The 27,238-nt window shown below is 36.8% G+C and overlaps 1 protein-coding gene across 1 annotated transcript in view; it reads left to right on the forward strand.

The window, feature by feature from the left end:
• The window catches only part of LOC118884808 (zinc finger protein 569), a 61,976-nt gene that overhangs the window by 24,964 nt on the left and 9,774 nt on the right, over window positions 1–27,238 (forward strand). The window contains exons 3-5 of the mRNA XM_036832775.1: window positions 5,094–5,151; window positions 25,973–26,099; window positions 26,411–26,506. Of these exons, the coding sequence (XP_036688670.1) occupies window positions 5,094–5,151; window positions 25,973–26,099; window positions 26,411–26,506 (281 nt within the window). The remainder of the gene's footprint in view (window positions 1–5,093; window positions 5,152–25,972; window positions 26,100–26,410; window positions 26,507–27,238) is intronic.

The following is a 27,238-nucleotide window of genomic DNA, read 5'->3' on the forward strand; positions in this document are numbered from 1 at the left end:
AGAGTATGAGAAAAGGGTATGCTATGAAATCTGTTAATGGGTTTAGTATTGTTGTAATTCATAATATACCATAGCCTCCGAGTTTTAGTAGTACGGCTGCAAGGACTATGGATCCTGCAATGGGGGCTTCTACATATGCTTTAGGTAATCAAAGGTGAAGGCTATAAGGGGTATTTTACTATAAAGCCTATTATACAGGCTAGTCATATGAAAATGTTGGATAAGGAGATGGATATTGCTTGTGTTCAATATTGAAGTATTAGAAAATTTAGTGAGCCTGTGATATTTTGAATATGTACTAGTGCTACTAAGAGTGGAAGAGATCCTACTAGTGTATAAAATAAGAAATAAACTCCTGCATTAAGTCGTTCAGTTTGATTACCCCATAGGGTAATGATAATAAGTGTCGAGACTAGTGTTGCTTCAAATAAAATATAAAATAAGATTAATTCTATGGCAGTGAGTGTTATAATTAGGAATATTTGTAATATAATTAGCATGGTAATGTATAATTTTTTGAGTTAATGATTGTTTGAATAGGTGAACTTGGCTGGCTATTAGTATTAATGGGAAGAATCATGTTAAAATTAATAATGGTGTTGATAAGGAGTCGGAAAAAAAATTAGTGAAAAGTTGAGGCTATTGTCATTAAATTGATTAAAAAGAAAAGGCTCATAAGACTGATTAATAAGCTGTGGACTGTGGTATTAATTCAGATTATGCTGTTCTTTGATAGTCATGTTAGTGGTGTTAGTATAATTGTAGGAATAATAATTTTTAACATTGGAGGAGATTAAGATTTTGTACATAATCAGTGCCGTATATGTTTGATACTATTACTAGTAAGGACAGTCCGAGTGCGGCTTTGAAAGCTGTGAATACTAGCAGAACAATTGGCATTATGCTGGCTAGGGTAGAATGTGTATTTAGAATGATCAGGGTTGCTATAATGAATAGTGATAGTATTATGCCTTCTAGGCATAATAGTGAAGATATTAGGTGAGATCGATATATTAATAATCCTATAAGAGATACTGTGAATGCTATAATAATATTTATATATACTAAAGGCACTTGGTAATGAACTTAATCATAATCTAACAAGTCAAAATAATTTATTTTAGTTTAAACTAACTACCATATTCAGTTCATTCCAGTCCTTTTTGGTTAGGCTAAGCTGTTGCTTGTAATAAAATTAGGAATAAAACTATAATGAATGTTGTTTTTAGATTATTTGTCTGAGATGCTCAGGGTAAGGGTAAAAGGAGAGCAATTTCTAAGTCGAAAAGGAGGAATGTAATGGCTACTAGGAAAAATTTTATGGAAAATGGTACATGTGTTGATCCTATAGGGTCATACCCACATTCATAAGAACTTATTTTTTTCTGTGTAAATATTTAATTGGGGAAGTCAGAATGCAATTAATACAATTAGTGAGGCTAGTGCTATGTTTGTAATTAATGTCAGTATTAGATTTATTATTCTTTTTTGGATTATACTGAAACTAATTGATTGGAAGTCAACTGTACTGTTTAATACTGAAAGAATAAGATCCTCATCAATAAATGGATATGTAAAGGAATAGTCATACTACATCTACAAAATGTCAATATCAGGCAGCAGCTTCGAAGCCAAAATGATGGTTAGATGAGAAGTGATATTTTAATTGACGTAAGAAGCAAATGATAAGGAAAGTAGAGCCATAATTACATGTAGTCTGTGGAATCCTGTAGCTATGAAGAAAGTTGACCCATCTGAAATTGTAAAGGATGTTTCGTAGTATTCTAAGGCCTGTAGACTTGTAAAATGAAAGCCTAGGGCAATTGTAATAAGAGCTTAGAGTATGTGTTTGCAGTTTCCTTCTATGAGGCTGTGGTGGGCTCAGGTAATTGATACCCTTAATACAGAGGTATTAAGAAGTGTTACTTCTAATGGATTTAGGGGACGGCTGCCTGTTGGTGGTCAGCATCCACCTAGTTCAGGTGTAGGGGTAAGGCTTGAGTGATAGAAGGCTCAAAAAAAGCCAGTAAAAAAGAGGACTTCTGAAATAATAAGATTATTCCATATCGAAGTCCTTTTTGAACAACTGATGTATAATGGCCTTGGGAAATGCTTTCTCGGATGATGTCTCATCATCATTAATACGTTGTTAAGGCCTAGTGATAATAATGTTGAAGTGAAGTGAAATCATGTAATTAGGCCTGATGTTATTATTAGAAGGGCTGAGAGAGCTCCTATAAGGGGTCAGGGACTGGGATTTACTATGTGATATGCATAGGTTTGGTGGGTCATTGTGTATTGTCATGTAGATAAAGACTTACTCTTAAGGTAAATGCATAAGCTTGAATTACGGCAATGGCGATTTCTAGGGTAGTAAGTAATACAAGGATAATTAATGTAATGAGGGCTGTGGTGGTGCTAATATTCAGCAATGCTAGAGTCACTCCTCCAATTAAAGGAATAATAGATGTGCTGCTGTGATGTTAATTGTACAGCTAAAGCTATTGGTTGAGAATGAATAAGCTAATAGTTTCGATGATTACTAGTATAGGAATAAGAGGAACTGGTGCTCCTTGTGGTAGAAAATGAGCTAAGGATGCTTTTGTTTTATGTCAAAAGCCTGTAATTACAGTTCCTGCCCGTAGGGGAATTGCTATTCCTAGATTTATTGAGTTGTGTAGTAGGTGTAAATGAATGTGGTAATAGTCCTAATAGATTTGTTGATCCAATAAATAAGATGAGTGATATTAGTATTAGTGCTCAGGTTTGTCCTTTGTGATTGTGAATAACTATTATTTGTTTCAGTGTTAGCTGAACTAGTCATTGTTGAATAGAAATTATATGGTTATTGATTAGTTGATTAGGTGTTGGGAGTAAAATGCTTGGGAATATGATAATTAAGATAATGATAGGAAGTCCTATTATTGTTGGGATAATGAAAGAGGCAAATAGATTTTCGTTCATTTTGTTTCTCAAGGGGTAGGTTGTTTTTGTATTTTGGTAGACATCAACTCTGGGTTTGAATAATATATTTTGAAATTTTTAGTTGGAATATAATAAATAGGAGTAGAATTTTTGATAGACTAGCAATAAATCATGTTGATATATCCAGTTGTAGCATATCATTAAGGGGAGTTTTAACTCCCAGTCTTTTTTTTTTTTTTTTTCTTAAGGTATTTTTTTTTTATTTATTTATTTATTGGCTGCATTGGGTCTTTGTTGTTGCTCGAGGCTTTCTCTAGTTGAGGCAAGCGGGGGCTACTTTTTGTTGTGGTGCACGGGCTTCTCATTGCGGTGGCTTCTCTTGTTGAGGAGCACGGGCTCTAGGTGTGCAGGCTTCCGTAGTTGTGGCGCAGGGGCTTAGTTGCTCCGCAGCATGTGGGATCTTCCCGGACCAGGGATCGAACCCATGTCCCCTTCATTGGCAGGCGGATTCTTAACCACTGTGCCAACAGGGAAGTCCCCCTAACTCCCAGTCTTTAACTTAACAGGTTAATGCTGTTTAGCTTCTTAATGAATTTATAATATTGATGCGGATCATTTTTCAAAGTATTTTAGTGGTACTAAAATGGGTATAAAACTATGATTTGATCCACAAATTTCTGAGCATTGTCCATAATATAGACCTCGTTGTGTTGATATGAGAGTTGATTGATTTAGGTGTCCTGGAATTGCATATGTATTATATCATACATCAGGGGTCCCCAACCTCCGGGCTGCGGACCGGTACTGGTCTGTGGCCTGTTAGGAACCGGGCCACACAGCAGGAGGTGAGCGGCGGGCAAGCAAGCAAAGCTTCATCTGCCACTCCCCATTGCTCGCATTACCGCCTGAACCATCCCCCCCCCGCCACCATCCGTGGAAAAATTTTCTTCCACAGAACCGGTCCCTGGTGCCAGAAAGGTTGGGGACCGCTGCCACACATAATACATTATATGTATAACCGTGCATTAATTACCCCATGCTTATAAGCGTGTATGTTAACCCAGAGGTCCCCAACCTTTTTGGCACCAGGGACCAGTTTCCTGGAAGACAGGTTTTCCACTGGGGTGGGGGGCATGATTCAGGCCGTAATGCCAGCGAGAGATGGTTCAGGTGGTAATGCCAGCGATGGGGAGTGCCATGCTCTCGCGCTACTCACCTCCTGCTGTGCGGCCCGGTTCCTGACAGGCCGCGGACCGCCGGGGGATTGGGGACCCCTGCATTAACCTGTTGATAGTACATACTACATTATACGTATAATCATGCATTATTTACCCCATGCGTATAAGCATGTACATTATATTATGAATATTACATAATACATAATATTATTAATTGTACATAGTACATTGTTTTATGATTCAGTTTGTATTTGGGCGAAATAATATGTTAATTGTTTTTTAAAAAAATCAAATAGTGCTACTAGACTTGTAATAAGAATACCCTGTTCCTTTTTTCTCCCCATCTCTAATTCCTGTCCCCAGAAAGAATCACTTTGAACTCTTAACTGTGCCTTCTTTTGTTTACTCCGTTTTTCCAAATCATATGTTTATCCTGCTATTATTTGACACTTTTCAGATTTAGATTTTTTATACTATGGAAAATAAGAATTAAACGTTCTTACCACCACCAGTACCTCTGATACACATCACTCACACACATAAACTTCTCCTGACTCTTTTCTCAAAATATAAAATCATCACCATTTTAGTTAAATTCCCATTTAGTTTATACTTAAAATATTTCTTTTTAAAAGTCTCAGTACATTAAAATACCTTAGGTATGTTGTCAGTTTCATAATTTTCTTGGTGATGTGCTTTCATGAAGCTATATATCTTTCTGCTCCACGTGAACTGTTTATTCTCTGATACAGAGCTATTGATAAATTCATGGGGCATCTCCTACATATGTACTCCTATTCCTGTTCACCATATGCATAAGCTCCACATGATGTAGTAGTCATCTTTATACCTGGGGAATGTATATTCTTGGCCTTTCTGATGGCTCCAAGTATCATTTTGCTATAGAGTGACCTTTAATCTACCTTGTGGGTGCAGATTTCTTAAACTGCAAAACAAACCTTGTTTAATGGCTTTTATTCTCTTCTCCAGCTCTGCCTTCTCAGGCCCAGTCCACTCCCAGAAAGAAAAGGAAATGACTGAGTTGCAGGTAAATTTTAAGTAGTATATTTGTTCCCTGCCTTATTTTACAGTGCAGTTTAAGGGAATTGCAGTAATCCATACACTAAATTGGAAAATCCTGTACAGATAAAACATATTTTCAGAGGAAACAGAGTTGGAAGGTTAAGACCAGGAAAGAGTTAAAATATGATTATGCAGAAATGCTTTCATTCAGAGAGATTAAACTTGGGCTTCAATTTTGAATTTCATTATAATAGGTAAACAAGGGCAGAAATTCATTACATAATTTGCATTGTCCATAAGGATAAAAGTGAACATTTATTAGCAGAAGTAAGTTTTTCATTGGCACCTAGGTCAATGAATACATTGTCGTGAGACTTCCCGTAGTTGGTAAACCCAGCTTTTCTAGTGGTCTTTTTTTTTTTTTTTAAATAATTTTTAAAGTCTTGGCCATGCCACACAGCTTGCAGAATCTCAGTTCCCCAACCAGGGGTTAAATCCGTGCCACGGCAGTGAAAGTGCCGAATCCTAACCACTAGACTACCAGGGAACTCCCCACTGATGGTCTGTTTTGATCGAGGATAAGGCAAAGAATATATGTCAAAATAGCCCAGCATTGGAAAGAACGCAAATCAACATCAACAGAAAATGGAATAAATTATAGTATTTCATGCAGTTGGACACTATACACATAAACACACACACACACACACACACACACACACACACACACACACACACACACACACACACACTCCCCAAAGCAGATTACTGCTACTTATAACAACATAGATAATCTCACAAACATGTGTCATAAGAGAAGTCAGAAATAAGAGTACATTCTATGTGATTCCATATATATGAAGTTAGAAAACTAAACTCAGTGATAGAAAATAGTGGTTACCCCTGAAGGGGTATTTACTGTGAAGGGACATGAGGGAATCTTCTAGTATGCTGAAAATGCTCTGTATTTTGACCTGAGTGGTAGGTACACAAATACATAAATGTATAAAAATGTCTCAGTTTGTACACTTAAGATTAATGCATTTTACCACATTATTCTATGCTTTCATACCTTATTTTAAAAAAAAGCTAGACTATCTGAAGAAATAGATGGGATGTGTCTTTCAAATGACCCTGTATAATTATCTTTTTCCATGTGTGTTTGCTGAGATTCAGCCACAGTCTGAAGTAATCATTTATGGTAAATTCTTATAATTTTAGTCCACTAGAATGTGAACAAAGAGTATGCTTTATTTGGTTTACTGCTGTATCTCCAGCCCCTAGAACAATGCCTGGTATATGTGGTTTTTGTGAATGTTTGTGGTTTTAATGAATTGAATCCGTGGTTCCTTATTTCTTCTTCATTTTACTCTTAGAATAAGTAATGTCTGTCTCCTCTTCAAGGACATTTCCTTTTCCTCAGAACTTCATCCTTTTTCTTCAGACTTCCTTTGGAATCTTTCTCTTTCAGATTTATCCTGCACTCTTAGCTATTGAACAAATCTCACTTTACTACCTTTTCACCCTTAGCGCAGAGCTTTGCAATACTGAGATATACCTTTCTTTGACCAGGTGCCCCTATCTAGCAGCTTCTCTGTATCTCTAGTTTTTTCCTCAGTTAATTTTCAAAGTGAATACATGTGTTTAACCAGCATAAGCACTGGATCAAGAAATGGAATATTACACTAACACCCATTAGACTCCTGCACCTTTCCCAGTTATTACCCTCACCCCAGGGGTAACCACTGTTCAGATTATATCACTATAGATTATTTATGCCTATTTTTAAACTTTATATAACCTATATACTTTGTGTCTGACTTCTTTTGCTTAATATTTTGTTTGCCAGATTCATGTTGAATCATTGCATGTAAGTAGTTTACTTAACCTTACTACTGTATATTATTTAATTAATGTGAATAAACCATAATTTTATGTATCCATTCGATTACTGATAGGCATTTAGGTAGTTTTTATTTGGGAACAATTAAAATATTGTTCCTATGAATTTTCTTGTAGGTTTTTGTTGCACATATGTACATATTTCTTTCTACCAAAGTAGAATTTCTGAGTCATAAGTTATGTTTAGGATTACCTTTAATTGATACTGCCAAACAGTTTTCCAAAGTGATTGTCCAAAATTGTACTCTTAACAGTGTATGAGAGTTCTGACTACTGCAAGACAACCATCTTGAGTATATTTTCTACAGTCACTAGCTGGTTTTTTGGCATAATATCAAACTCATAGGCAGTAAAAAAGAAGGTCAACTGAATTTGAGTACATAAAAATTATATTCTCCTATTGATACAATCACCATAAAGTAAATTGACAAAACTTGACAACAATCTTAATAATACATATGGCAGACCCAATCTGGTATTTAAATACTATTTACAAACCAAATTAAAATCCAATAGAAAACTGCATATAGGACATGAAAAAGAAATCCAAAATTGAAAAAGTAAGAACAAATGCCCGATAAAAATTGTAAATAATAATAAAAACTAATCTCTATTGTTAATTAAAGTTTTACATCAGTTACCTCACATAGACTTCATAAAGAATCTTCATTTTTTTTTCAGGAGTTAAGAAACAAGCATAGAAAGATTAAGAAATTTGCTCAAGGTCATAGGTAAAGGATGTAGTAGTATCAGGATTTAGTCCCAGGTGGTGTAACTGTGAAGCCTGTAAACTTAACCACAGTCCTGTATGACCTCAGCCTCACTCATGATTAATGAAATGCAAATAAAATGATTTTCTAAAATAATCATCAGATTAGTCCAGTTTTTCATCATATCTCAAATCTGATCACTTGTCAACATTTCCATGGCTCTTGTAACCCAGGCCGTATCATCTCTTACCTGGAAGTACTTCAGTAACTGCCTGTTAATCTCCCTGCATACATTCTTAACCATCTGTAGTCCATTCTCCAGAGAACAAGCGAAGTGATAATTTAAAAACCTGAGGTGTTAACTTCTCTGCTTAAAATCAGCTAATGGCTTCCCTTTACACTTGGAATAAAATCCAGATTTCTTATTGTCCTTTACAAAACCCTTCATGATATGCCTTCTTCCTATTTCTTTACCATTATCTTTTGCTATACCCTCCCTCATTCACTGTCTTTCAGTGATACTATCTTTTTCCACACTTGGAACAGACAAACTTTATCCCTGGGTAACTTTGAACATGCTAGTAAAGCTACCAGAAAAGACTAAAGTCCCAACTCAAACAGCTCCCTCTTACTCAGTTCTATTCAGGTCTTTGATTGATTGGCTGAGGCCTACCCATATTAGGGAGGACGATTTGCTTTACTCACTTTACTGACTCAAATGTTAATCTCATGTAGAAATACCCTCACAGACACACCCAGAGTAATGTTCAGCCAAATGTCTGGGCAACCTGCAACCCAGTCAGGTTGACACATAAGATCAACCATTACACTATCTTATTCTATCTTACATATTTACATGTTTATGTTTTAATTTGTTTCCCTCAACTAGTATGCACATTCCAGGAGGACCAGAACTTATGTCTGTCTTACAGCTATATCCTTAGGCTCTAAACCAGTGCTGGGCACATCTAGTAAGTTGGTAACTTATTGAATAAAAAACCATAACTCCAGGGCTCAAATAAGAATTATTTTCTCATTCTCTTCAGTGGCAGTTAGTATTCATAATGAAAACCTCAACTACTATGAGACCCTCAAATAGTCTCTGAGCTATCAGAAAAAAAAGTTTCAATTGTTTAATTCTCCTGTTCCACTACTTTAGCATATAGGGGGAATAGAAGAGTTGAGATTTAGGAGGTATTGGTGAGACTGAGTCAAATGAACTTGTTGACACATTGTACCTAGGTGTTGAAGAAGAGGTAGGAATCAAAACTTATGCTACAGTTCCATTTTTCAAAAAAGGTGTTAGTGTTGCCATTAATCAAGATAAGAAAGTTAATAGCAAAAATTGCTGAAAATTATATCTCCTCACAAACCTAATATGGAATAGGTAATGTTACCTGAAATAGTGAACTACCAATGTCAAACTACTAACTGGATTCTAGGTAGTAAATAAACTTATGATAATTAGAAAAGCAAAATTTCCTGTTAGAAAAGACTATATTTTTACACTCTGTCAAAAAATCCAGGATTCATGAAAGAATCTCATCATATTCCTAGCTGTCCCCTTTTCTATTGAGAATGATTAACTCTTCAAAGAGAATTTAAGAGAATATTTATTCTAACATTTTCATTTTATAGATGGGAAGCTTTTGACCCAGAGAAAATTTAAACATTGTTTAAGTAAAGCCATATCAATGCAGTTTAAAAGAAAGAAAAATGGCTATTTGTTAATATTAGGTACTATAAAATTCAAGACAGTAAGCTTTATTTTTTTATCGAAGTTTAGTTGATTTACAATGTTGTGCTGATCTCTGCTGTATAGCAAAGTGATTCAGTTATACACATATATACATTCTTTTTTTAATATTCTTTTTCATTATGGTTTATCCCAGGAGATTGGATATAGTTCCCTGTGCTATATAGTAGACCTTGTTGTTTATCCATTCTAAGCGTACTAGTTTGCATCTACTAACCCCAAACTCCCAGCCCATCCCTCTCCCTCCCCACCTCCCCCTTGGCAACCACAAGTCTGTTCTCTGTGTCTGTGAGTCTGTTTCTGTTTTGTAGATAAGTTCATTTGTGCCATATTTTAGATTCCACATATAAGTGAAATCATATGGTATTTGTCTTTCTCTTTCTGACTTCACTTAGTATGATAATCTCTAGTTGCATCCATGTTGCTGCAAATGGCATTATTTCATTCTTTTTTATGGCTGAGTAGTATTCCATTGTATATATGTACCACATCTTCTTTATCCATTCATCCAAGACTGTAAGCTTTAAAAAAACAAAAAGAACGGTGCTTTAAAATGCTGATAAGTGCATTAGGTAATAAAGATAAATGGTTAGGACTACTTCTGTACCAAATAAACTGCAGAAAATTTACTATAAGGAATACTGTGAAAATAAGAAGAAACATATCAATAGGAAACTTTTATTGATCCGTCTTAGCTCATGATAGACACATAAAGCAGACAACAAAATGAACATAACTACCAATAATAATTTGATAGAGCTAATTGATTATCATAGCTTATAGCCTGGAATCAATTAATATCCTTTTTTTAGATATGGAAAAACTAAAAAACTGACCGTATATTAGGCCTAAATAAAACTCAATAAATTTCAAAAGTACAAACTGTACATGTTCCAGAATGCAGTTACATAGGAAGTTAATAATAAAAATTCAAAAAGAAAACATTTCCACATGGAAATTTTAAAACTACCATAAGCAACTTAGATCAAGAAAGACATAAAAATTTATGTTACAGAACATCTAGAAAATAATGTACAGAAGAAAACCTGCAGGCTGAATAATAATGATATGTTAATAAATATAAACAAAATGAACAAAATATAGTTCCAGAAATTAGAAACAATGTGAGACAATAGAAGAAGGAATTGATGAGAATAAACTTGAAGTCAGTGAGAACACAGAAAATTGAACTAATACAGAGCTGCTTTTGCTTCCATCTCTCTCTGTCTTCTCTCATCTTTTTAAAAAATTATTATTTTAAAATCTAGGAAGAGAGAGGGAGAAATAGAATAAACAGCCATATACCCAATACCTGGAATTAGCATATTGAATATTTTGTCATTTTTGCTTTGAGATTTTTTTCAGTAAAATAATTAGAATATTACAGATACTCTGTCCCCAGAGTCAGTCACTTTCATGAATTTTATGTATATCAAGAGTCCATGGTTTTATGTTTTTACCACACTGATTTGTATATATGAATATTATATAATGTTGCTCTCTGTTTTAGATTTTTAAATAATAAGGAACATAATGGACTGACAGTTCTTCAACTCACTTTTTTCACCCCATATTGTTTTCAAGACATATTCATGTTAATATATGTATTTCTGACTTTACATCCTCTTCCATTGTTTTATTTTTCCTTATGTCAATAGCATTCTATCTTAATTACCATGTCTTTTTTATTATAAATCTTGGTATCTGATAATGAAAACAAATCCTCCATCTTTGTTTTTCTTTAACATTGCTGTAGCTATTTGTAGTGATTTATATTTCCTTAGAAATTTTAGAATTAGTCCATTTCCACAATTAAAGCTGCTTAGGTTTTTATTTCAAATTGAACTGAATTATGTTTACAAATATATCATCTGCAAATAGACACTTTTCATCATTTTGAATTCTCATGCCCTCCCTTTTTTCTTGCCTTATTTCAATTGCTAAATGTTCAGTATAATGCTGAATAGATGTGGTGGCAGTCATCTTTGTTTCCTTCTCAGTCTTAAGGGTATACTTTCAATGATTCACCAGTAAGTATGATATTCCATGAAAGTTTTTTTGTAAATACTCTTACAGATGAAGGAAATTTCCTTTTATTCCTAGCCTGCTAAGGGGGTCTATCATGAATCGGTATTGACCTTTGTCATACAATTTTCTTGTATATGTGATTTAAAAAAAAATAAATTTATTATATCTATTTATTTTGGCTGCTTTTGCTCTTTGTTGTGGTGCACTGGCTTCTCATTGCGGTGGCTTCTCATTACGGAGCACGGGCTGTAGGCGCGCGGGCTTCAGTAGTTGTGGCTCGCGAGCTCTAGAGCGCAGGCACAGCAGCTGTGGCCCATGGGGTTGGTTGCCCCGCGGCATGTGGGATCTTCCTGGACCAGGGCTCAAACCCGTGTCCCCTGCATTGTCAGGCAGATTCCTAACCACTGCGCCACCAGGGAAGCCCATATATGTGATCTTGATCAAATAATGTTTCTCCTTTTTTTCTGTTAATTTGGTCAATTAAAGTGATCAATTTTTAAAATCGAAGTATAGTTGATTTACAGTATTGTGTTAGTTTCAGGTGTACAGCCAAAGAGATTCAGTTATAAATATATATATTCAGATTATTTTCAATTATAGGTGTTGAAATATAAATACAAGATATTGAATATAATATCCTGTGCCATAGAGTAAGTCTTCATTGCCTGTCTGTTTTTTGTATAGTACTTTGTATCAGTTAATCTCATACTCCTAATTTGTCCCTCCCCCTCCCCTTTGGTAACCATAAGTTTGTTTTCTATGTCTGTGAGTCTGTTTCTATTTTGTATATAGATTCATTTATATTATTTTTTAGAGTCCATATATAAGTGATATCATAATATTTGTCTTTGACTTACTTCACTAAGTATAATATTCTCTAGGTCCATCCATGTTGCTGCAAATGGCAATATTTCATTCATTTTATGGCTACTAACATTCCATTGTGTATATATACCACATCTTCTTAAGCCACTCGTCTCTTGATGGGCACTTGGGTTATTTCCATGTCTTGGCTATTGTAAATAGTGCTGCCATGAACATTGGGGTGCATGTATCTTTTCAAATTAGAGTTTTCATTTTTCCTGGATATATAACCAAGAGTGGGATTGCTGGATCATATGGTAGCTCTTTCCTTTTTATCCAGTCTGCCACCCTGTGTCTTTTGACTGGAGCATTTAGTCTATTGACATTAAAAGTAATTACTTATAGGTATATACTTATTGCCATTTTAAACCTTGTTTTCCAGTTGTTTTTCCAGTTCTTTGTTCATTTCTTCTTTTTGTTTTTTTTCCTTTGTGGTTTCATGGTTTTCTTTTGTTTTATGCTTGAGTTCCTATCTTTGTTTTTTATGAATCTGTTATATGTTTTTGATTTGTGGTGACTGTGGAGTTCAAGTTTCTTGGCCCATAACTATCTCTACTTGTGTTAAACTGATAGTCATACAAGTTTACACCTCTCCCACATTTTGTGATTTTGATGTCCTATTTTACATATTTATGTTTTACCCTTTTGCTATTAATTGTAGTTATGTTGCTTTAAAAATTTTTTTGATTGTTTTTAATCTATGTACTGGCTTAAGTGGTCTTCAATCTTGTTATATATTTACCTTTCTTATTGTGATTTTCCCTTTCCTATAGATTCTTGTTTCTTGTTTATTTAGAGAAGAGCCTTCAATATTTCTTTTAGGGTAGGTTTAGTATTGCTGAATTCTATAATTTTTGCTTGTCTGAGAAATTCTTTTTTTTAAAAATTTATTTATTTTATTTTTGGCTGTGTTGGGTCTTCATTGCTGTGCGTGGGCTTTCTCTAGTTGCGGTGAGTGGGGGCTACTCTTCGTGTGGTGTGCAGGCTTCTCATTGCAGTGGCTTCTCTTGCTGCGGAGCACAGGCTCTAGGCGCACGGGCTTCAGTAGTTGCAGCACGTGGGCTCGGTAGTTGTGGCTCTCATGCTGTAGAGCGCAGGCTCAATAGTTGTGGCACATAGCCTTAGTTGCTCCGTGGCATGTGGGATCTTCCCGGACTAGGACTTGAACCCGTGTTCCCTGCATTGGCAGATGGATTCTTAACCACTGTGCCACTAGGGAACCCCTGCTTGTCTGAGAAATTCTTTATCTCTCCTCCTATTCTAAATGATAATCTTGCTGTAGAGTATCCTAGGTTGCAGGTATTTTCCTTTCAGGACTTTGAATGTGTCATGTCACTCCCTTCTGGTCTGAAAAGTTTCTATAGAGAAATCAGCTGATAGCCTATGGGGGTTCCCTCTAACTGACTATTTCTGTCTTGCTGCGTTTAGAATCCTCTCTTTAACTTTTCTGATTTTAGTTGTGATATATTTTGGCATGAGTCTGATTGGGTTCATCTTGTTTGGGACTCTCTGGGCTTCCTGTACCTGGATATCTGTTTCCATCTTTCGGTTTGAGAATTTTTCAGCCATGATTTCTTCAAATACATTTTTGATCCCCTTTTCTCTCTCCTCTCCTCTGGAACCCCTATTATGCATAGCTTGGCACATTTTATATTATCCCATAGATCGTGCATGTTTCTTTCTTTTTTTTTTTTAATTTGTCTTTCTGTCTGCTTTTCTGATTGGGTGATTTCCATTATTCTATCTTCCAGATCACTTATTCGCTCTTCTGTATCATTTAGTCTGCTATTCATTGCCTCTAGATTGGTTTTTATCCTGGTAATTGAATTGTCTAATTTTGATTGGTTCACCTTCATAGTTTCTAGCTCCTTGTTACAGTGATCTTCATTTTTATTGATAATCTTTCTTAATTCCTTTAGCATTTTTATTACCCTTTTTTTGGGGATTTGGGGTCCAGTAGACTGGTGAGGTCTGTTTCATTATTTGTTCTTTCAGGGGATTTCTCTTGTTCTTTTTTTAGGAGTAATCCCTCTGCTCTTTCATTTTACTTAACTTTCTCTGCTTCTGTGAATTTAGGAGAAACATTTATCTACTGTGTTCTTGAAGGGGTGTTTTTACGTGGGAGTGTCCCTTTGTAGACTGTGTGTGTCCAACATTTTTGGTGCGAGGGCTGGTTTTGGTATGGATGCCAGCCACGTTTTTCTTCAGAGTGTGCTGGCTGTTATTCCCTTGATAGTTGGTCTTGTGGTGTCCAGAGCCTGTGCTAGATGGGAGGTGGGGTCTCTTCTTTGTTCCATGGCTGTCACCACCCTGTCAGGGGCAGGGTCTGCTTCCCAAATGTTGGAGTAGAAGTCCTGAGGTCAGGTTTCTCAGGCTCCATTGCCCTTCAGTGCATGCCCTACCCCAAAGAAGGTGAATGCTTGAAGCAAGTGAGGCCCATGCGCTCATAGCAAACCTATGTGCCACGTGTGTAGGTGTCCAGGGTTCTGCTCAGAAGCAGCCCAAGGTGCATCCTTTTCTCTGTTTTGTTCCTCCCAGATCTAGTGCAAGGCTGTGGTGTGGAGTAGACTGGAGCTGGGTGTCGGGGTGTTGTTGCTGCAGGAATTGAGGTGGGCAGGAATTGAGATCTGGGCTGCCTCTGTGGCAGACTTCTCCCAGGATCTGTCTGCCCCAGGTCTGGTGCTAAGCTGCTGTGTTGAGTGGGTGGGGCTGGAGCACTCTCGCTGGGAAACAAACTGCTGTGCACTCCTGCCCAGGGCCTGTCTGCCCAATATTCAGCACTTAGCCATTATGCATTCTTGTGGCACTGCCCAGTGCACACACTGACATTGTCTGCTGTAGCTGGTTCTGCTGCCGCTGTGCACTCATTGACAAAAGTCTCCACTGCTAGAGCTGCCACCACCACTGTGCGCAAGCTGACAGTGAAGCTCTGTGGCTCCCTCCAGATCACACCCCAGGCCATCTGGGCTGTCTCTGCATAGCTAGATCAAGCCCTCTCCCAGGACCTACCTGCCCGAGATTCAGCGCTTAGCCACTATGCATTCTTGTGGCACTACACGATGTTCTGACAATGTCTGCCCAGCTAGACCTGCTGCCTGATGTGCGTGCTGACAGTGTCTCCCCTGGCTAGACCCACCCTCCCGTGTGCACGCTGACAATGGCTCCATGGCTCCATCCAGATTACACCCCTGGAGCCCCCTGTCTGTCTCTGTGGAGCTAAACAAATCTTTCCCCTGATCTCGCACCAGGCTGTGGTGTGGAGGGAGCAGGGCTGGGGCATTTACTGTTTAGGATTAGGAAGTGCGGTGAGGTGGCAGCTGCTGGTGCAAGCTTTTCTCCATCCTGATTGTTAGCAAGCCAGCATATGCACACACCTCATGAGTAGGGTCTAGGCTTCTCTAGCATACCTCATGAGTAGGATCTAGGTTTCTCTAGCCCTTCTTTCTGTCTCAGCAGATCCCATTAGGCAAGGGGGCTTGTCTCCTCCATGTAAGACCCCAGAACTGGGATGCCCAGATTGTGAGTCTACCTGATCATTCCCCAGGGCGAGAGTCTGCCTGTGTGGACCTTCTCTTCCTTACAGATCCCTCCCAGGGGTGCAGGTCCCAACCTGATGCCTTTTTTTCCCCCATCCTACCCAGTTTTGTGGAGATCTTTCTTGCAGCTTTGGTTAGGTATAGGAGTCCTTCTGTCAGCTTCCTGTTGGTTTTCTGTGAGAATTGTTCCATGTGTAGATATATTTTTGATGTGTTTATGGCGGGAGGTGAGCTCCATGTCCTCCTACTCCACCATCTTGATCCTCCTCCTTTAAAGTCATCAATTTTTGAATGTTAAACTAATCCTGTAACCTGGTTGGGGGAACCACTTGAATATTTTTTTCCTGGATATTTAATACATTAATTTAATTTATACTAAAGTATACATAACTGATACCAGAACTTTACTGAAAGCAGATTTTCTTGATTCTGGTGTTAGAAGGTAAGGTGAAGCCAAGATATAAGTTCCTTGCAAGCCTGTTTTATTTAGCAGGAGTTCTGTACCTATCACACATCCTCAGTGAATGCTGTTTTGGACAAGATGTCTTAAACTATGAAGATGAATTTTGCCCAAGGCCAATACTGTTCTATTAAAGTAAATTTTGTGATTGTAAATTCTTTAGAGAATTTGAACCTTGTCTGAAAGCCATTTACCTCCTCACATCATACATATAGTCCATATTTCTTTGTCCCTTAACTTTATTCAATGACTTCATATGTATGAGTCACAGAATTACTCATACTACACTGATATGTATGTTAAAAATATAGTTTCTTTATTTTAGAAATTTGTTCGCCTATCTCTTATGAGTTCTGATCAGTAGCATGAAAAGAAAAGCCAGTTTTGATGCAGTCTGATTCAAAACTTAGTCCTATCAGTAAACTGTTTCTTTGAATAATTATTCAGTTATTCAGATTCCCCTCTAAACCCCTGTCCTCTCTAAAGGTGGTATCTGAGATATAGAAATAAATCTTCATAGCTTTGGGAGGAAGAGGGTCCTCTGTGATTCTCCATGGATGTGTGCTGACTGGTATCCACTGAGTCTAGTTTAGCTGGCTTCTTTTTCTGGGCATTCTGTAGCTGATGAATTTGTGGTATGTTTTTCAGCTCAGTCATGATCCAAGGGCCCCCTCCTTTCAACTTTCCTCCCTTGGATCTTGTTGTCTCCATAGACTCTGAGTCTCTGTCATAACCTCCAAAGAATCCCTGGCTTCCATGTGCAGTAGTCTGTGGTGTCATCTTGCCTTCTGCAAGGGTCCTATCACTCCCTACTCAGGATATATGCTACATGGGACACAAAGGCTACTTAAAGTTCCCCCAATTTGACCATGACACTTTGCCCTCTTAATTCACTACCTTTCTTACTTCACCTTAATGCCCTGGAGTGTGGGAAGTTCTGAGCACACATTTAACTGCCTATGTCCCTACCTCCATGGCCTTTCTTCTCTATCCCAGGCCTCCAAGGGGGAAGAAAGGGTTTCCCCCAGTCATCTTCCCCTCTGTCTTTCTTTTTACAGTAAAACTAAAATGGAGAAAGGTTATGAAGAATAAGGAAACATACATTAAAAAGCGTTTCAAAACTAGTATACTGGTTACACGTTTGGAATCTGTGAGTGCCAGTGAGAGGCCCAAGGCAGTATAAATAAGGCCATGGAAGGTCTGAAGATATTACTGATGACAAAGCACATCCATCCAGAAGCAAAAAATTAACCCTAGCGCAAGAATATCACATCATTTTGTTCTTTGTTGCCATATTAAGTTTCATCTGCAAATGTTCACGTCTCCAGAAACATAGAACAGAGTGCCTAGGACAATAAAATTAAATTGACAAGGCTGCTGTGTGTTCTGTATTCTGCTTAGTGCTTTACTTGAACTCTTCATTTTTTCATGAGGATTTGAATTAATGATTGGTGTCACTTCCCTTCAGCCTCAGGAACTTCCTTTATTATTTCTTTTTTTTTTTTTTCCTTTATTATTTCTTGTTAGGCCAGTCTGCTAGCAATGAATTCTCTGGGAATATATTTCATCTTTTTTTTTAGGTGAAATTTACATAAAATTAATAATTTTGAAGCAAACAATTCAGTGATATTTAGTACCTTCACAATGTGGTACAGCCACCCCTCTATCTAGTTACAAAACATTTTCATGACCCCAAAATAAAACCTCATACCCATTAAGCATTTACTCCCCCCTTCCCCTCTCCCCCAGCCCCTGGCAACCACCAATCTGCCTTCAGTCTCTGTATTTATCTATTCCAGATATTTTATATAAATAGAATGCTAAAATATGTGACTTTTGTGTCTGGCTTCTTTCACTTAGTATAATCATTTTTGAAGGTAACTTTGCTAGTTACAGGATTATTTGTTGATAGTGTTTTTTCTTTCAGCACTTGAAATATTGCTGTCCCATTGCCTTGACCTTCATTGTTTCTAATGAGAAGTCAGATGTTAATTTTATTGTGGCTGCCTTGTAGATAAAGGATTGTTTTCCTCTTGCAGCTTTTAAGGTTTTCTCTGTACTGTTACTTTCAGCATTTTGAGTATGATGTGTTTAGGTTTGTATCTCTTTGTGTTTATCCTGCTTAGGGTTCATTGAGTGTCTTGGATATGTATATTAGTGTTTTTTAAAAATCAAATTTAGGAAGTTTTCAGCCAGTATTTCTTTGAGTAGTCTTCTGTCTTTCCTCTCCTTCTGGTACTCATATTATGTGTATGTGGATGTACTTATTTCTGTCTCACATTTCTCCTAGTCTGTGTTCATTTTTCTTCACTCTTTTTTTTTTTCCTCATCTTCAGATTGTATAGTTTCTATTGATCTCTCGATCTTTAAGCTTGCTGATTCTTTATTCTGCCATCTCAGACCTTCATGCAGCTGTGAGAAAGTCTCATCCAGGCCAGTGGGGAGTTGCTGACCAAAATTTTCCCATTAGAGGAGTCCCATGTCAGGTAAAATGGTCCAGTCCCTAATACCCTCACTGTGCTTAGCCTTTGGCTGGAAAAATAGCCAGTGGTGGCTTGAGCATAGCATGGTCTCAGCATGAACACAGTAGTAGAACTAAAGATAGAGCAGCTGGAGGTTGTTCACCAATTATGCGTCTCACAACTGGTTCTCTTGAAGGGGATCTGGGAGCATATTTCTATGGCTGCCACAAAGATAGCATTTTGAAATGTTCTCTTTCTAGCATAAGCATTTATCTGTCTTAATAGATTTACCTAGTATTATTGACTGTGACAGAAATCTTACATAACAGTTGCTTAAACAGGACAGAATTTTATTAGTCTCTGTAGGAATTCAGGTACCAACAAATCAGGGCTGGTCCTGTATCTCTAAGGCAGAGAGACCCAGGATTCCTCTATTTCATTTGTCTACCTCATTATCCTCTAATACTTGGCTTCTACCTCATTATCCCAAATGCCTATATTTGCCCTAGTCATCATAGTTACTTAACAGTCTATTGGAAGGAGGAAGCTGGGGAGAAAATGTATACCTCTTCCCTTTAAGCTCACTTACCAGTAGTTGCACATAATACTCCTTTCATCTTATTGTCCAGAACCTTATATAAAAATACCTAGCTTCAAAGGAGATGAAGAATGATAATAAGAATGATAATGGCACAGGAGGCCATATGCCCAGCCAAAAATTTGGAAATGGGGGAAATAAATATTGGGATAGAAGAGTAAAAGTCTGTGCTACAGTAACAACTGTTCTGGATTTCTTTTCTTTTTTCTTTTTTTTTTCATTTTGAGATCAGTCTTGGTTTCATATTTCTTTTTAAATTATTAATTTCATTGAAGTTCAGTTTGTTTCAGTATTTATTCCTAATTTTGTATGTTTATTTTTTAAATTTATTTTTCTTCATTAAACTTATTTGCCTAATTCAGTGTTTATGCTTAAAATATTAATTTTTAATTATGGGGATTTATGTATATAAGTTCTAGATTTCTCATATTAAGATTATGCTTCATATTTACTAAATTTTTAAAAAAGTATTTTCGTCAAGTTTATTTTAATGATTTCTTTTTGGATTCTGTCACTCTTGAGCAGGGTGCAATTACAATTTTCTTGCAAAATCTGTGGTGTTGGTTTTGTAATTTATTTATTAGTTTATTGATCCAACTTACTGAGGAAAATACAACTCCCTGAGGAGAAATCTGAGGCTAAGGCACTGTCAGCAAGAATTCATCTTATGTGCTCTTATCCTTTCATGTGATTAATGAAACCATTATAGTAGGACTAGCTTTCTGCATTATGTTTTCTCCTCAGCCGTAATTCCTCACCAGGTACTTTTTCTGAGCTTATTTTGGTCTTTATCCCACTTAAGGGGAAGTCCCAACTATCCCGTGCATTTCAGTGTTTTTTTAAAAAATAAATTTATTTATATATTTATTTTTGGCTGCATTGGGTCTTCGTCGCTGTGCTTTCTCTAGTTGTGGCGAGTGGGGGCTACTCTTCGTTGTGGTGTGCAGGCTTCTCATTGCTGTGGCCTCTCTTGTTGCGGAGCACGGGCTCTAGGTGCGCAGACTTCAGTAATTGCAGCACATGGGCTCAGTAGTTGTGGCTCACGGGCTCTAGAGTGCAGGCTCAGTAGTTGTGGCACACAGGCTTAGTTGCTCCGTGGCATGTGGAATCTTCCTGGACCAGGGCTCAAACCCATGTCCCCTGCATTGGCAAGCAGATTCTTTTTTTTTTTTTTTTTTTTTTTATAAATATCTGGTCTTCATCCAAAGCTGCAAGCATCTCTGCTTGTACCCAAATTACCAATGCAACGTATTTTAAATATTTATTTATTTTTATTTATTTTATTTATGGTTGTGCTGGGTCTTCGTTTCTGTGCGAGGGCTTTCTCTAGTTGCGGCAAGTGGGGGCCACTCTTCATCGCGGTGCGTGGGCCTCTCACTATCATGGCCTCTCTTGTTGCGGAGCACAGGCTCCAGACGTGCAGGCTCAGTAATTGTGGCTCACGGGTCTAGTTACTCTGTGGCATGTGGGATCTTCCCAGACCAGGGCTCGAACCCGTGTCCCCTGCATTGGCAGGCAGATTCTCAACCACTGAGCCACCAGGGAAGCCCCAGCAAGCAGATTCTTAACCACTGTCCCACCAGGGAAGTCCTTTCAGTGTTTTTTTACCCTGACACTTTGCCTTTGGTTTCTTTTTTTTTTCTTTTTTCCTTTCTTTAAAAATTTTCTTTTCTACCTTTATTGAGATATAATTGACATGTAACATTGTGTTTAAGGTGTACAACGTGTTGAATTGATACACTTATATACTGCAAAATTATTATCACAGTAGTTGGTTAAAAACTCCATCACCTCACATAATTATTTCTTTTTTAGGGCGAGAACATTTAAGATCTACTCTCTAGCAAGTTTCCAGTATATAATACTGTATTGTTAACCATAGTCACCATGCTGTACATTAGATCCCCAGAAATTATTCATCTTATAAATGGAAGTTTATACCTGTTGACCAGCATCTTCCCATCACCCCCACCTCCTAGCCCTGGGCAAGCACCGTTCTGTTCTCTATTTCTATAATTTTGACTTTTCAAGATTCTACATATAAGGGATATCATAGAGTAATTGTCTTTCTTCGTCTGACTTACTTCACTTAGCATAATGCCCTAAAGGTCTATCCATGGAGTTGCAAATTGCAGGATTCCATCTTTCTCATGGCAGAATAATATTCCATTGTATACGTATATATCACATCTCTGTATACATTCATCTGTAGACAGACACTTAGATTGTTTCCATATTTTGGTTACTGTTAATAATGTTGCAGTGAACATGGGAGTGCATATATGTCTTCAAACTCCTGTTCTCATTTCCTTTGGACATATACCTGGAAATGGGATTATTGGATTATATGGTAATTCTATTTTTAAGTTTTTTAAGGAACTTCTGTACTGTGCTGTTTTCCATAGTGGCTGTATCAATTTACATTCCCATCAACAGTGAACAAGGGTTCCCTTTTCTCCACATCCTTTCCAACATATTTTATCTCTTGTCTTTTTGATGATAGCCATTATAACAGGTGTGAGGTGACACCTCATTGTGGTGTTGATTTGAATTTCCGTGGTGATTAGTGATGTCAAGCATTTTTTCATGTACCTGTTGACCAATTGTATGTCTTCTTTGGAAAAATGTCTATTCAGTTCCTCTGCCCAATTTTACTCAAGTTGGGTTTTTTTGCTATTGAGTTGTATGAGTTCTTTGTTTTGGATGTTAACCCCTTATCAAATATATGACTTGCAAATATTTTCTTCTATTCCATAGATCACCTTTTTATTTTGTTGATTGTTCCTTTTTCTGTGCAGAAGCTTTTTAGTTTGATGTAGCCTCACTTATTGATTTTTGCTTTTATTGCTCATGCTTTTCATGTCATATTTAAAAAATTATTGCCAAGACCAATGTCAAGAGCTTTATCCTTATGATTTCTTCTAGGAGTTTTACTGTTTCAGGTCTAATTTAAAATCTGTAACCATTTTGAGTTAATTTTAGTGGTGTAAGATGTGTCCAGTTTTATTATTCTGCATGTGATTATCCAGTTTTCCCAACACCATTTATTGAAGAGACTATCCTTTCCCCATATTGAATATTCTTGACTCCCTTGTCAAATATTAGTTGACTGATACAAGGGGGTTATTTCTAGACTCTCATTTCTTATACATGGGTCCATGTGTCTATTTTTATGCAGATACCACACTGTTTTGATTACTATGGCTTTGTCATATAGTTTGAAATCAGGAAATGTGATGCTTCCAGCTTTGTTCTTTCACAAGATTGCTTTGGCCATTTGGGGTATTTTGTGGCTCCATACAAATTGTATTGGGTTGGCCAAAAAGTTCATTCGGGTTTTTCCATAAAAAGATCACTTTTTCCTGTTTCTGCGAAAAAAGTCTTTAGCAGTTTTGATAGTGATTGCATTGAGTCTATTGATGGCTTTGGGTAGTATGGACATTTTAACAATATTAATTCTTGCGATCCATGAACATGGGATATCTTTCCATTTATTTGTGTCCTCTTCAGTTTCCTTCATCAAAATCTTATATTTTTCAGTGTCTAGATCTTTCTCCTCCTTGGTTAAATTTATTGCTAAGTATTTTTGTTGTTTTTGATGCTATTGTGAATGGGATTGTTTTATTTCTTTTTCAGATATTTTGTTGTTAGTGTATACAAATACAGCTGATTTCTGTCTGTTGGTTTTGTGTCCTGCAGCTTTACTGAGTTCGTTGATTAGTTCTTACAGTATTTTTGGTGGTGATTTTAGGATTTTCTATATATAAGATCATATCATATGCAAAACAAAAAACAAAAAAAAAAAAAACGGAAGACAGTTTTCTTCTTTCTTTCCTATTTGAATGTATTTTTTTTCCTTGCCTGATTGCTCTGGTTAGGATTACCCATACTATATTGAATAGGTCTGGTGAGAGTGGATACCTTTGTCTTGTTCTGATCTTAAAGGAAAAGCTTTCATCCTTTTACCGCTGGATATGATATTGTTGTTGGCTTATCATATATGTCCTTGTTTATGCTGAGGTATGTTCCTTCTATACTCAGTTTGTTGAGAGTTTTTATCACAAAAGGATGTTGTATTTTGTCAAGTGCTTTTTCTGCATCTGTTGAAATGATCATATAATTTTTGTCTTTCATTCTATTAAAGTGATGTATCACATGTATTGATTTGCATATGTTGAACTATCCTTGCATCCCAGGAATGAATCCTTCTTGATTGTGGTGTATGATCCTTTTAACATGCTGTTGAATTTAGTATGCCTATATTTTGTTGAAAAATTCTGCATCTATATTCATTAGAGATATTTGCCTATAGTTTTTCTTGTAGTGTCCTTATCTGCCTTTGGTATCAGGGTAATGTTGGCCTTGTAAAATGAGTTTGGGAATGTTCCCTCCAGTTCCATTTTTTTGAAAGTATGAGAAAGACTGGCATCTGTTCATCTTTAAATGATTGGTAGAATTCACCAGGGAAGCCATCTAGTCCTCGGCTTTTCTTTTTTTGGTGGGAGGGGAGGGTTTTCTCTATTGAAAGATTTTGATTACTGATTCAACTCCTTATTCAATATTGGTCTGTTCTGATTTTTTATTTCTTCATGATTCAGTCTTGGTAGGTTGTATGTTTCTATGTTTCTTCTAGGTTATCCACTTTGTTACCATATAATTGTTCATAGCAGTCTCTCATGGTCATTGTATCTGTGATATCAGTCATAATGTCTCCTCTTTCATTTTTAATTTTATTTATTTGACTCCTCTCTTTTTTTCTTCTTGATGGTGTCCTTAGCACAGTTAGTAAGATCCGCTTCTCTGTAATGTCCTCTGAGAATGTTATCTGCTGCTCTCTCAGACTTTTCAGTGACACAGCTCACAATTCAGTACTTTGGATGTGATGAGAGAAAAATGACACTCTTTGGCACCATCTCACATAGCTGGGAAAGCAGGGTATTCACACATTCTTATTTTCCTTCATGAATGAAATCATGGGCCAAGGTTTCTCTTGGCCCTAAACTGTGTTGCCTTGGTGGAGGAGTGAAGTAGGTAAAGTCAAACTGTTCCTCTTACCCTCTCTAATGAGTCCAAACTTGTATTTTTTGCTCCACTGATGTACTGGAACTTCTTGGCTGGAGACGTGTACTTTCACAAAAGCTCTGTCTTCTATTGGGTGCTTGTCTAAGACAGTCATTTTCTGGGGGCTCCTGGACCATGACCAAGAGAGGCTAGAGTCAGTTCACATGCCTCTCAGGGTCTATAGCCAGGACTGAGGTCTGTATGCTTATAACTCAATGTGTGGGTAGGCAAGACTCCTTCTGAGTCCCTTAGCATATGGTGCTGGACCCCACAGTTCCCACAAAGGCACTTTTGTCCATGGATGGATGCCAAATTACTGTTTTTGCAGTGGGGCCACTGCAGAGGGATGTCTTATTTTGCCATGATTGCTTTTGGTTTCTTAAGCCTGATTGTTTACAAGTCCTTGATCTTTAGCAGAAAAGGGCTCCAAAAGAGGAGTTTCCGTTATTCCCACAGCATACTCTCAACCTTAGTGGATGTTCATGGTCATAGGGTCCTTTTAGGACCTAGAAATAAATTATCAGAAACATTTTTTATGAGTTAGCTCCTGGTGATTTCCTTTTATCTTACCCTATCTCTCATAGAAATTTCTCAAAGTATAGGAAATATGGACAGCTACCTTTGTTCCAGTGCTGTTGAAGATTTTTTCTTATGTTTATATTTTTGGGGCATTTTGGTTTTTAACTAGGAAAAGTGCATTTGATTTCTATGTTCAAATCACACTTCTTTGAAGAAATTTGTTACCAGTCCCTCATTTCCGACACTTTAATCTTTCTTGGTGCTGTTTTCTCACAGTTCTGGTTGTAATTCAAGTTCAGACCATTTAAAAAAAACTTCATTAACTAATCTTTTTTCTATATCTGTTGGTATTTGTAGGATTCTATTTGTGGCACTCTTTTTTCAGTATATGTGAACTCTGAACAAAAATATATCCAGTTTTTGTGGCTGCAGACACCTGTTATAGGCTTATGAACAATAAATCCTCATTTTCAATTTAGATTTCTTCTGATCTAATGAACAATATGTGCAATTGCTAAATCAATGAATATCTCTGTTTGGATGTTCCTACTATACTTCAAAGTCATTCTCTCCCCATTTCTGCTTCCATCCAAATCCTATTTTCATTTTTTCATGTACCAATGAATCACAGGGATCTAGTGAGTTCCCAGACCAATTAACTTGAGTAAAGTTTTGTATTCCCCCAGTTTTTACACTCAGTATAAATTAGTACCCAAGATCTCTTTAACTCACAGTAGTTATTAAAGATGTGTGCTTGCTAAATCAATAAATGAACATAAACTAACAGGATGTTGCTAAAATGATATTTTTCTTTCAGACAATAACAAAAACAGGTAAAATTTATTTTATAATCTCTTACCTTTGTGTACTATCAGAACAAGTTTCAATATGTTTTGTCCACTACATCTAAGATGGATGACTCCAGATTGAGTGGGAATATGTTGTTACAGGAAACAGTGACATTCAAAGATGTGGCTATTGACTTCACTGAGGAAGAGTGGCAGCAGTTGGATCCTGCTCAAAGGAACCTGTACCGGAATGTGATGCTAGAAAACTATAACAACTTAATCACTGTGGGTAAGGGTAGTTTCCTATATAACTCAAACTCTGGGAGTAAATTACCTTTTTTTCCCCCAGTGTTTCTGAAATGTGTGGAACCTTTAAATGTTAGACTGAATTTGGCCTTTAGGTGCCTTTGCTCACATTCATGTGCATGCTGCAGCTTTCAAAGCAAAATGTCATCCTTGGTTATGTTTCAAGGGGCAGTATCCCTAGAAAAGATAGTTTTCTTGTCCTTCAGAAAGCCTGGTTTCCCTGGGCCAGCCTCAGTTCTTGAATGATTGTTCCTAGTATTTATGCCCAAATCTTATGTCACTTCCCTTTGACAGGATGTCCATTCACCAAACCTGATGTGATTTTCAAGTTGGAGCAAGAAGAAGAACCATGGGTGGTGGAGGAAGAAGTGTCAAAGAGATATTGTCCAGGTTAGTGGGAAGGAACCATACAGGTGAGGAGGGGCCAGGGCCCTTTAATTGTTAATCTGTTAGTTTTTGATCACTCTGAAATGTTCTTCAAAGTTAAGTTTTTTAAGGCCATAGAACTTTGTAGTGACAATTGGTGTGAATTTTTTATATATGTAAGATCTCATTTCTAGATAACATGTTTAACTTCTTTCCTCAGAACCTAAAAGACCAGTTAGCTTTCTTACCTGTGTGCTAGATATCAACATTTCCTAATTCATTCCCAGCTTTGCTTTGATAATCATTCTAGTATTTCTGCCCACCTTTTTACATAGGCTCCTTTCCTTTTACATTCAGATATTTACAGAATTGAAGTTGTTTAAATACACTTGTTGACATTTAGAGTCCTTTACTATTTTCTCTTTTTCCTTCCATTGTAAATGCTTTAGCATCATATTTTGTACCCATAGTCACACTTCCCACTGTAATTTAGCTTTTGCTCTCATACTTCAGTAATGGCTACAATCCTTTTACTTCAATAAAAGTTTTAAAGTCAGTGCTACTTTTCTGTTATCTCCCATTTTCTGCTACATTTGTCACGTATATATGCATGTGCTTGTGTGTGATACATGTGTATACATATGTATAATGCATACACACATATACATATACATGCATACATATACATACATATATTTTTAACTTGAAAGATATTGTGATGTCTTTTTTTGCTCTTCAAGGAGATAACAATTTATA

This window comes from Balaenoptera musculus, chromosome 19 (genome assembly GCF_009873245.2).
Source record: "Balaenoptera musculus isolate JJ_BM4_2016_0621 chromosome 19, mBalMus1.pri.v3, whole genome shotgun sequence".
NCBI lineage: Eukaryota > Metazoa > Chordata > Mammalia > Artiodactyla > Balaenopteridae > Balaenoptera > Balaenoptera musculus.